Source organism: Aulonocara stuartgranti (assembly GCF_965226115.1).
Source record: "Aulonocara stuartgranti genome assembly, chromosome: 23".
NCBI lineage: Eukaryota > Metazoa > Chordata > Actinopteri > Cichliformes > Cichlidae > Aulonocara > Aulonocara stuartgranti.
In genome coordinates, this window is record NC_138958.1 from 30,666,795 (window position 1) to 30,679,294 (window position 12,500).

Here is a 12,500-nt window from a genome sequence, read left to right on the forward strand (position 1 = left end):
ACAGTACAATACAACTTAAAGGTGAAAATTTACCATGAAAATTAAAAAATTATTAAATGTGGGTGTTCATCTGCCCAGCATCACCTTTTGTTCAGTACATAATGAGCAGCAGCGCAGACCCGCGCAGGTAGTGGCCCTGCATGCAGATCTCCTGTGCACCTGAAAATTGCAGGAATGAAATGTATGCACCAATCTTTAATATAACTCCTCATAAATATGTGCTAAGTTGCAATAAAAGAGGTTAGTCAGTTTGATTCCTGTTAATGGCTTTTTTTTAAATTCATAATCTCTGTGAAGGTATTAAAGTCTGCTTATGTTGTTGTCATTTATTGTCACACAGACTAACTGTAAAGGGCTCTTTCAGACTTTACTTTGCTGAATCAAAAACATTGTCATTGTATGAGAAATACCTGCAGCCGTCTTACTCTTTCAATCTGAAAATCTTCTCAACATGTTCAATATTATGTCTAACAAACCACATTTACAATCCTTGAAATAAAAACAGAAATACCCAAACTCGTATCACCCTGTGCTTTCTCAAGGATCCATACAACCTGCACACAGCAACAAATTAACTCATACCACAATACTTCCAGCACATGTCTGAGTGCTAACTATCAACGTAAGTGAGTATTTAGAGGTTAAAGGTGGACGGCAGCATAGTAAACACATGGAACAGATTTTCTTACCAATGTGATGATTTGGCTTTTTAGTGGAGTTTCTTTGCACTTCTTATTTAGACAATATTATTATTATTATTATTATTATTATTATTATTATTAGTGGTAGTAGTAGTAGTAGTAGTAGTAGTAGTAGTAGTAATAATAATAATATGTGGATCAATGTTAATATGTGAAATCTATTCTACTAAGGTTTCTGGTTTTTTTTGATATAGCTTCTTGAACAAATGAAAAAAGTGATTAATTATAATCATTTGTGTGTATCTATCTATACTGTAGGTAGGTAGAAACACGCACATTAGGCACTTGTGAAAGAGCCCTCACGGAATAAATGTTATTATAATTAATCACCCTAGCAAGCTTGGTAACTGTCAAACTTGCTGAATTTGCTGAACTTGTATTAATTCAAGATTATCTTTGTTTAATATAAAAAATCTTAAAATTTATATGATGACCTGAAACTTCCAAGTCTAACAAATATACATAACAACTAAGAATTCAAAAGAGGGAAAATCACAGATTTTATTTCCTAAATGCATAAATAGAAAACAAATATGGGGTTGATTGTATTACAATCCTGTTATTGTGGGTCCCTGGTATTACTTGTCCTGCTGTATTATATAAATCTTGCTTTAGTCTGTTGTTAGGTAGGTAAAGTGATGACATCATACTACATATATATAGGTGTAGTATGACTGCATTTGTGTATATAGACACAAATGCAGAAAAGTGTTTTATAAGGTGTTATAAATGCATGAGTGGTACAAATGGATAATTTTGGTCAGTAGGTGGTTGCTTGGCAATATGTGATATAGATAAGAACCATCAGAGGCCTAAGATGTAACTGTGTGCCAGTTTTGGCTGCTGCGCTCTTGATTGTGTAGGAGGAGGTCTCAGACCGAAATTGTTTTCAGTCAGTGAATGATTGTTGGAATAATATAGGATCTAAGCGTGCAGTCTCACACTGTTCTTCAGTGAGTAGTAACTTCACATTACTAAAAACACCATCTGACATATAGCTGGGAGAATAGCCTGAGCCCATTCTGCCATCTTTGTAAATGAGAAGCTAGCCACTGGTCTGGTTAGATTAGGCTCCCCAAAATGTAATAAAATTCTGTTGAAGTCACCAATTAACACTCATTAGTTCAAACTGCTCAAAAAGATGTAGTAATAGTGGCTTCAGAAGCAATGGTGTCAATATTTGCTTTTGAGTCCTGGCTAACCAGGATAACAAGTGTACTTTGAAGTGCTTCTTATATCCTGTTCATAACTGTCTTTTCAGACAGTTAAGTGAAACACTAAAGGGCTTTAATGACCCATTAGTGTTTAAAGCTGCAACTTCTAAGACAGTGATGAAAGTCCCTGTTAAACTTTTAGAGCATTTTTGCCTGGAGTACTTATAATGGCTTGTTAACCTACAGCTCATAAACAATTTAACTTTTAAAGTGTTTGTAAAGTACAGTTTATTTGAAAGTGTACTGTAACTGTAACGACAACAGAGAAAACAGAGGGGATGAAGATGAGATTGAAGATGATGATGCTCAGTCAGGGGAGTTACATCACTCTTGTTGGGTCCCTGTAAAAATTACAGGGTGGTGTTAGAAGAGGATAAAGGGACAACCTGGTAAATAGTTCAACCTCTTCCCTTTGACTGCATGCACATGCATGCACCGCTCCTCTCCGATGGATAGCTCTGGAGGTCCTCCCCTCTGCTTCCCCAACCTCAACTCCTCCTGCAGGCGGCTGCTGCGACCCACCTCCCAGACCGTTGTTCTCTACACTCTGCTGGCCTCCATCTCCCTGCTCACTGTGGTGCTCAACCTGCTTGTCGTCATCTCCATCTCCCACTTCAGACAGCTTAACACATCGACCAACACCCTGCTCCTTTCCCTGGCTGTGTCTGACCTGCTGGTGGGGTTGCTGGTGATGCCCATCGAGGGCCTGTACTACATCGAGACGTGCTGGCTGCTGGGGAGGCTGATGTGTGCTCTCAGTCCTTATTTGTCTTACTGCCTTATCTCTGTCTCTCTGGGCAGCATGGTGCTCATATCTGTAGATCGCTATATAGCCATCTGTGACCCTCTGCTCTATTCCTCAAAGATCACAGTGAACAGAGTGAAGCTTTCAGTCTGTGTCTGCTGGGCCTGCTCTCTTCTCTACAATGGCTGCATTCTCATGGAGCACATAGGGTGGCCAGACAGGTTCAGCTCCTGTCACGGGGAGTGTGTTGTGTTCATCAGCCGCGCTTTGGGTACAATAGATCTCTTTTTCTCATTTCTCGGCCCATGTGCCTTAATGTTTGTTCTGTACATGAGGGTCTTTGTGGTTGCTGTTTCTCAGGTACGTATCATTCGGTCGCAGGCAGCTGTGAGAGCAGCTCCAGCTGCTAAAAAATCAGAGCTGAAGGCAGCCAGGACACTCGGGATTTTGATAGCTGTGTTTCTAATGTGCTTCTGCCCTTATTATTATCCTTCCTTTGCAGGTGACGACACCTCTATGAGCTTACCTTATTACGCTCTATTCTCGTGGATAATGCTGACAAATTCTTGTGTGAACCCTGTGATTTATGCTCTGTTCTACCCCTGGTTTAGAAGAGCTATCAGACTCATTGTCACCCTCAGAATACTGCAGCCTCACTCCAGAGATGTCAAGATCCTGTAGGCAGCAGTAAAACAAACCAGTCATTAGTCTTTTCTTAAAAGAATAATCAAAAACAACTATGCCACTGCTCCACAGAGATCCTTCACAGTGGCCTCACGATCAAACAATGTTCACCACACTTGCGTCTATTGGGGAAATAATACACATGCAAATACTAAGCTACAAATCATTCAAATGACTATAAGCTATATAATCTAAAGTCCATCTTGATGAATTCTGTCACTACCAGAATACTCACATTTTTAAAAACTGCATAGTTTACTGCAAAATATAACCACAAGTTGTACAAAAATATCACATACGTGAAGCCACATGCTGTGAATGCAATAATAGTAAATGCTAGATTACTGTGATGCAATATAATAAATGCATGCATGATTTTAAACAGGCTGATCAGCGGGCCTTTTCAGATAAACTATGTGTGTTTTACCCTCTGCAGTGGCAAATGCTGATTAATTATTCTCACTGTCATTCAGCATTTCACTGGAGCTTTTATGTACTTGTCCTTCCAGCTGTGTTTTTAAACAATAACTGATCTGCAGTGGTCTTTGTCTCTGCCACGTTTCATTTAAATAAACGTGAAAACAAACTGTGAAATACACCGTCCCCTCAAGAAATGGAGGGAAAAAGCGACACCAAAGTTCGTTCGTAGAACATCACACATCCAGATTGCTACCTGCAGACTTGCAACAAAGAAAGCCACTTCCTGGTGTCTGCATGAAGCAGGTCTGTGAAACTCAGCAGCTCGACAGTGGCTCAAAAATACAGACAAATCTAAACTGAAGTAATAGAGAATTCCCATCTGTGTGCCTAACTAATACGAGGCACTCTATCCCCCGTGAAAGAGAAGATAAGAATTTAATACACCAATGTTTGGTGTATGAGTCAGGGGAGAGAAAAAATTCAAATGTTGGATTTAATGGATAAATCAAGGCAAATACCATTTCAGCAAATATCAGTCCAGACCTGTGACTGAGTTATTTTTTTCATCTGTAGGCACAAAAATCCTCAAGGTGAGGTGCTGCTTATTTTTACAAGAGCAAAGAAAAAATGATTTCTCTACATGACAGATAACACAGATACCTAAATAATAAACAAACACCCCCAATTTGTGTTTCACTGATCCACAGTATGTGGTGTTGCATATGAATGCAATTCACGGTGTTCATATTATTCTGTTCCTATAGCTAGTGCATCATCAACTGAGATGAATGCTCCCAAATAACCTGCTGGACTCCTTTTACTTTGTGCGCACTGCAGCTGAAATGAATTAAAGTAAAATCTAAGTTCAAAATTCCTGCTGTAAAACAGAATAAGTCAATACATTACAGCCTCCTGGAACATGGAAAACTTTGCACCAAAGTCCAGAAAAGGAAAATCTGCTACATCTCCCAGGAGATGAAATGGTCCTATACTCTGTTAACACCCTGGTGAAGAAAGCCCATCAACACCTCTACTGCATCAGTGACTTTAAACTTCTGCTTGTGTTGGAGGGGACTTTGGAATTTCTACATTTGCTCTATAGAGAGGACTCTTAGAGGGAGTACCAAACTGCACCCGATCAGACCTCTTGGCTCCTAGGGGGGTGGTCCACTCAGTCGAGAGGACCATCAAGTCCAACCTTCCTGATCTGCAGCACATTCAGTGCCATAAAAGGTTTTTACCCGCTTCCTGAGTTCTTATTTTTTGCATATTTGTCTCACTTACATGTTTCAGATCATCAAAGATCTATATCAAGTCCATTAGAGCAGATATGTCCATCTCTAGCATTGAGCACAGCATTCTCCCCTGCAACATCCTAATTGAAACATATTGATTGCTAGGGGAAGCCAATCAGAAGAAGACCAGTCGCTTTAAGGACAGGTTGACCCTAAAGAGAGAGTTGTCTTGGGCTGAAGGGCAGCACCAAGGCCCAGCATCATACAAATTAGGTCTTTTTTAAATTGTGAACTACTCTAGAATCATCCGGCAAAGCTACTCTGGAATTAACATCACAGCTCCAATTACAGTTTTGGAACATTCTGGTGTTTTTCATTGTTATATCAGTATCAACCCAGTCGAATTCCAAGGTGCGAAAGGTTTCGGAAGGACCACTTATAGATTAATATTAATATACAAAGTAAGTGGTTAATAGCACATTTCTGAAACTTTTCTCAAAGCTCAACTAAATTAAATCCCAGCTGAATATATATAGGAGTTGAGGTTGAGGAAGAAGGAGAGGTGATGAAAACAAAGACAAGAAGTCTCATCATTCATGTTTAAAAAAAGAAAAAGAAAAAAATGACGGTGTGTGTTTGAAGAAGATAAATGAAGACTCTCGAGCACAGTTGCAGGTCTTCCCTTTCTCCCCGATGGACGGCACTGGAGGTCCTCCCCTCTGCTTCCCTAACCTCAACTCCTCCTGCAGGCGGCTGCTGCGACCCACCTCCCAGGCCGCTCTTCTCTACACTCTGCTGGCTTCAGTCTCATTGCTTACTGTGGTGCTCAACCTGCTTGTGGTCGTCTCCATCTCCCACTTCAAGCAGCTCCACACCCCGACCAACGCCCTGCTCCTGTCCCTGGCCATGTCCGACCTGCTGGTGGGGTTGCTGGTGATGCCCATCGAGGGCCTGCGCTACATCGAGACGTGCTGGCTGCTGGGGAGGCTGATGTGTGCTCTCAGTCCTTATTTGTCTTACTGCCTTATCTCTGTCTCTCTGGGCAGCATGGTGCTCATATCTGTAGATCGCTATATAGCCATCTGTGACCCTCTGCTCTATTCCTCAAAGATCACAGTGAACAGAGTGAAGCTTTCAGTCTGTGTCTGCTGGGCCTGCTCTCTTCTCTACAATGGCTGCATTCTCATGGAGCACATAGGGTGGCCAGACAGGTTCAGCTCCTGTCACGGGGAGTGTGTTGTGTTCATCAGCCAAACTTCAGGAACAGTAGATTTCTTTTTGTCATTTCTTGGCCCCTGTGGCGTAATGTTTGTTCTGTACATGAGGGTGTTTGTGGTTGCTGTTTCTCAGGTGCGTGCCATTCAGTCGCAGGCAGCTGTGAGAGCAGCTCCAGCTGCTAAAAAATCAGAGCTGAAGGCAGCCAGGACACTCGGGATTTTGATAGCTGTGTTTGTAATGTGCTTCTGCCCTTATTATTATCCTTCCCTTGCAGGTGTGGACACCTTTCTGAGCTTGCCTTCGTACGCCATGGTGTGTTGGATCATGCTAATAAATGCTTGTGTGAACCCTGTGATTTATGTTCTGTTTTACCCCTGGTTTAGAAGAGCTATCAGATTCATTGTCAGCCTCAGAATACTGCAGCCTCACTCCAGAGACGTCAAAATCCTGTAGGCAGCGCAATACAACTTTCACCTAAATTTTCACCTTTAAATGTGGGTGTTCATCTGCCCAGCATCACTTTGTGTTTAGTACATAATGAGCAGAAGCGCAGACCCGCGCAGATAGTGACTCTGCATGCAGATCTCTTGTGCACCTGAAAATTGCAGGAATTAAATGCATGCTTTGCACTATATGACCTTTAATGTAACTCATCATAAATATGTGCTAAGTTGCAATAAAAGAGGTTAGTCAGCTTCTCTTAATGGCTTTTTTTGTCTGCATAATCCCTGTGACGGTATTAAAGTCTGCTTATGTTGTTGTCATTTATTGTCACACAGACTAACTGTAAAGGGCTCTTTCAGACTTTACTTTGCTGAATCAAAAACATTGTCATTGTATGAGAAATACCTGCAGCCGTCTTACTCTTTCAATCTGAAAATCTTCTCAACATGTTCAATATTATGTCTAACAAACCACATTTACAATCCTTGAAATAAAAACAGAAATACCCAAACTCGTATCACCCTGTGCTTTCTCAAGGATCCATACAACCTGCACACAGCAACAAACTAACTCATACCACAATACTTCCAGCACATGTCTGAGTGCTAACTATCAACATAAGTGAGTATTTAGAGGTTAAAGGTGGACGGCAGCATAGTAAACACATGGAACAGATTTTCTTACCAATGTGATGATTTGGCTTTTTAGTAGAGTTTCTTTGCACTTCTTATTTAGACAATAATATTAATAATAATAATAATAATAACAATAACAATGAACCTGTTAGGATCAATGTTCATATAGGGGGTTGGGAATCGCATCTGTAACCGGAAGGTCGCCGGTTCGATCCCTGGGCTCTCTGTCCTGGTCGTTGTGTCCTTGGGCAAGACACTTTACCCTACTTGCCTACTGGTGTTGGCCAGAGGGGCCGATGGCGCGATATGGCAGCCTCGCTTCTGTCAGTCTGCCCCAGGGCAGCTGTGGCTACAACTGTAGTTTGCCTCCACCAGTGTGTGAATGTGAGAGTGAATGAATAGTGGTATTGTAAAGCGCTTTGGGTGCCTTGAAAAGCGCTATATAAATCCAATCCATTATTATTATATGTGAAATCTATTCTGCTGAAAAGGTTTCTGACTTCATTGTTGAAGCTTCTTGAACTCCAGGTCTGTGAGCATGTCATCTAACTATAATAGTAAACTCATATATTGCCTGTTTTAGACCCTATGGGACAGGAAACAGCAGGCTTTCTACACCCATCATGCACCAGCAGCATGTTCCCTGCTCAGTGCTGCATGACGTTTGACGATTAAAGCTATTCACAACAAATCAGTGCAAACAACCTGTAGAGGGCAGCAGTGGTCCTGTCTGCGGTTTATTCTGTTATATATTTTACCAGAAGAAGGAAAAAAAACTAGAAAAAAGAAAAAGGGCATGACCCCTGACTACTGATTCTTGGGCTTTCATGTTCTCCTATAATATTAACATTTATCTGATTGTATTTAAAAACAATAGTAATAATAATAATAATAATGTTGAAGACATGGTGTCTGTTTGGTGTTGCTGATTTAAAGGTAAAAATATCTAATGAGCATCATGTCAGTGCTAGCTAAAAGATAGTCTAAGCAGCTTGTCAGTTGGTAGATTGATAACCTCATTCAGTAAAATGTATGTGAAAGAACCTGCTATTTCTTTTGGTTTCGTTTGTATTCATATGAATAAAGTTTCAAAGTTAGTGTCTCCTGTGTCAAAGAGGTGAGCAGGATCAGTAACCAACGCTGCAAAGGTGTGACAGCCCCCACCCATATTTAGAATGGGCAGAGGCGTTAAGCATCACCTTTTTAATCACTTAATCACTAGTGTGTACATATATTTATATATACTTATATTTAGTCAGTTAACTGGAAATCTATTTTTTTCTTTTACTACATCTTATTAATATTTTGCTCTTTTCTATTTTTCTATTTATTTTTTATTTTTATTTATTTTTTCTTCTACTGTACCATTCTGCTGAGTGACTGTCTTCTGCTCGTCAAATACATTTCATTGCGATGTTGACCCTGTGCTAACTTGCATATGACAAATAAAACTGAAAACTGAAACTGAACTGATCACTGTTCTTTGCCTCATTAGGGCTATAGTACAAACAGATACATGACTGGAAATGTAAATACTGATAGATACAGTGCTGTGAAAACTGATTTATCCCCTTCCTGCTTTCTACTTAGTTGGGGGATTTTTTTCTTGTAAAATGATGAATTAAATGTGATTAACCACTTTTTTTTTTGGGAAAGCTGAGTTCAAATTCTTTAGTGACACCCAAGCCTGATTGGTACCAGACCAGCTGAATCAAGAAATCACTCAAATAAAGCCTGTCTGACAAAGTGAGGTAGGCTAAAACAACACATCATGCCACAATCTAAAGAAACAGATGAGAGACAAAGTCATTGATATCTTTCAGTCCACAGAAATGAGTTTGTGACTTCAGTGAACCACAGTGAGAGTCATTATCGTGAAAACTTGAAACAGCGGTAAAGCTTCCAAGAGGCTCGCTGAGCAAAATTACTCCCAGAGCGCATCAATGACTCATCCAGGAGGTCAGAACAAAACCTAGAACAACATCTAAAGAACTGCAGGTCTCATTCTCCATAGACAAAAATGAAATTCATCACACTAACACACAAACATGGTGGTGGTGTGAGGGTCTGTGGCTGATTTGCTGCTTCAGGATGACTTGCTGTAATTGATGCAACCATGAATTCTGCTCTCTGCCCCAAAATCCTGACCATCAGTTCATGCCCTGAAACTCACTTCAGCAGGTTATGCAGCAGGACGATGAAGTAAGTCCACCTCTGAATGGTTTAAAAAAACAAAATGAAGGGTTTGGAGTGACCTGCTGTGGCTGAAAAACCCTCCAGTGTGTCTGAATTACAACAATTCTGCAAAGAGTTTGTGACAAACTCCTCGATTGTCACAAATGTTTGATTGCAGTTCTTGCTGCCAGGGTTGGCCCAACCAATTATCAGCTTTAGGGGCAATTAATTTTCACACAAGTACGTTTTTCCCCCTCACTAAATTATAATTTGAAAACTGCATTTTTTTATTTACTTGGATTATCTTTGTGTAATTAGTATCCGATCTGTTTCAGAAAGATGCAAAAACTTTCTCACAGCGCTGTACCTGAACTGAGCGTTGCTGTATCTCCTCCCGCTCTGCAGAATTCCCAGTGAACTGTGCCCAGGTTGGCTCCAGCCCAGCAGCAATGATCCTCTCCATGAACACCGTGGTGCTGTTTGCGCCACAGCAGCTGGCTTGGGTGATTGAAAGGGATGGGCCGCTTTCACCAGATTTTATAGCCAGTAATTCCTTTTATCCACCAAGCTCAGATCTTCCCGCCAGTTGCTTCGTCATCCACATCAAATTAACCACATCTGTGTTACCTCTGTTCCCACAGGGACTGAACTTCCTCATTCCCAAACTGGAATGAGTTCAAAAAATATAAAGCCTTAAAGAGATTGTACTTGTATGACAAACCCTGACCCTCTGCTCAGTGAACTGGTATTTACTGTACTGGCACCGGAAATAAACGCAGTGCTGTATTTAAAGGATGTTGGATCCATTTAAGGAACATAAACAATAAGCTGCACATTGCCCTTGCTTTAATATGGATTTACAGTAATCACTAACTCCATTAAGATTGAGTGCAGGTTGCCTACTGTTAGGAAGGTTGGTGGTTCAATCCCCAGCTTGTTGAAGTATCCATGGACAAAAGGCTAAACCCTGAGTTGCCCTATTAGAGTGTGAATGTTAGATTTAAAGTGGTATTAAGAGAGTGCTCAAACAGAGTAAAAAAGATTATATAAGTACTGATTTATTTATAATTTCCTGTAATTATACTGTTTCCAGCCCTAAATTCAGTGCAGTCTTGTGGTTTAGCCAGCAGGGGGCACCAGCTTCTTGTCTTGCTCATGAACTATCTCCTCATGAATGCTGATCCTTCACGTCTTTCCAGTCCAGTTATGGTGTAAAATTCCAGAAAATATCAGAAAAAGCATATACCAGACACCAAGAAGAAAGTATTCAGGGTGTCTGGTGTGTAAAATAACACGATGATGGGGAGGCGTGATCTGCCGCCTTACTGCTTTTTAAGGAAAGGGAATCTTCATCCACAGCATTAACCAGGCATCAGATGATTGAGTAGGAGAATTCGATGCACATGTTATGAAATCAAAGACATAGGAGTTTGTGTCAGAGAGTCTATGCGAATGCAAGTTAGATGCGCACATATAACCCGGGAGGTCTAATGACACAATCAAAGGCAAATCCTAGAGGTTATGAAAACTGCAGCAGCCAGCTTCAGGGATGATTTCAGGATTATCTGACTATGTGCGCTCTACTTCCTGTGTAGGTGGAGAGACTACAGGTAGTACAGGAAGAGAACCAATGTGCTGGACACAGGAAGCAACCATAAACATCACAGAGGGTCCCAAGCAAGTTACATTTTTGAGTTTTTTTAATGATTTAAATAAACAGTTTAACTAGGAGTTTTCCGTAATGTAATTGAAGGTCTTGTTAACTTAAGCTGTCATTACACTGAATCCACCAAGCATCTAATTACACGCCCGCAGACTGCGTTACAACACCGCATGACAATCTCACGACTCATAGACATAAGATAAGTCAAACAAGGGCGCTGACATCAAACCGAGAGGGACGTTGGGAAAGGACATTTAAATCCTCAAAAACTCAGGCTGCGTCAGCCAAAGCACAAGTCAAATCCAAGGCCATCCGTCTGCTGTCAGAGGCTTTGGCTGAGCAGGTTTAAAGCAGAATTTAATGCTTCGTTTACTACCTCAGGATTATAAATAATCATAAATCACAGGTGCTTGGTGTACCTGTGTAAATTTTTCCAGGTACTCTCTGTAACTTGCTGTTGACAGATAGAAATGGAAACGTGTTGCTGGGCCAAACAGTTCAACACCGTCGTCCTGCCTACCAACACTGCTGATGTCAGTGGGATGGTTGGGAAGGTATCCTGCTTTCTGCCCGCTAAATAAAATCTAGGATTTTTTAAAATTTTCTAAGGCAATTATTTGGGTGAATGCTCTCAGGACAGCACCATCCTTAAATCGCACAGTGAATTTTGACTTTATCAAATTATTTTCCACTGTTGTGCATTAATGTCAGACACCTTTTCATTGCTGGACACAGGGAAGAACACTCTGTTTGGTTTAGGTGAGGGGAGCTACTGGAATAGAGCATGCAAAAGGCAGGAGTAGGATACATGATGCCTGCTCACACGTTCACACAATCCATCATCACAGAGTTTGCACTGAGGAGCTGGAAGGTCACAGACCTTCCAGAATTTCCAGTCGTCCAATTTGACTGGGTCTCGCATACACCTCTGTCTGCTGAGTCTTAAAAAGTTCAGGGTTGCAGTGAGTGTATAAATAAGACTCTTGTTACATTCTGATCCAGCCAGACCAACTCCACCCCCCTATTTTCATTCTTTAAACTGTACTAAGCTAACTTTGTCCTCTTTGCAGCTTTGTAAGGAAAGAAAATCTAACTTACATGCAAAAAAAACCAAAAAAACTCAGCGTATCACCTCAAAGTCTTGAACTATTCATGGCAACATGAAACAAATAACATTTCTATATTATATTTTCTATATTCTAATCCTGGTGGCGCGATTCATGCTATAATACCAGGCATCTGTGGGTGAAACTGCCTACGAACAAATAGACGGTTGGAACACAGCTTCGCTTTTTTCTTTGGTTTGTTTGCACAGCACGATACAGTCTTAGGGGTTCTGACAAAGATTAAAAAATGACTCAGAAGA

At 40.8% G+C, this 12,500-nt stretch overlaps 1 protein-coding gene across 1 annotated transcript; it reads left to right on the forward strand.

The window, feature by feature from the left end:
* Positions 1 to 2,345: 2,345 nt before the first annotated feature.
* Positions 2,346 to 6,670, forward strand: LOC309701261 (uncharacterized protein; the record flags this gene model as incomplete). The annotated part of the gene is made up of 4 exons (XM_082525355.1): positions 2,346 to 3,337; positions 4,338 to 4,354; positions 5,388 to 5,410; positions 5,642 to 6,670. The coding sequence occupies 4 exons, from the start codon at positions 2,346 to 2,348 to the stop codon at positions 6,668 to 6,670; spliced, it is 2,061 nt and encodes a 686-aa protein (XP_082381481.1).
* Between the last annotated feature and the right edge of the window lie 5,830 nt (positions 6,671 to 12,500).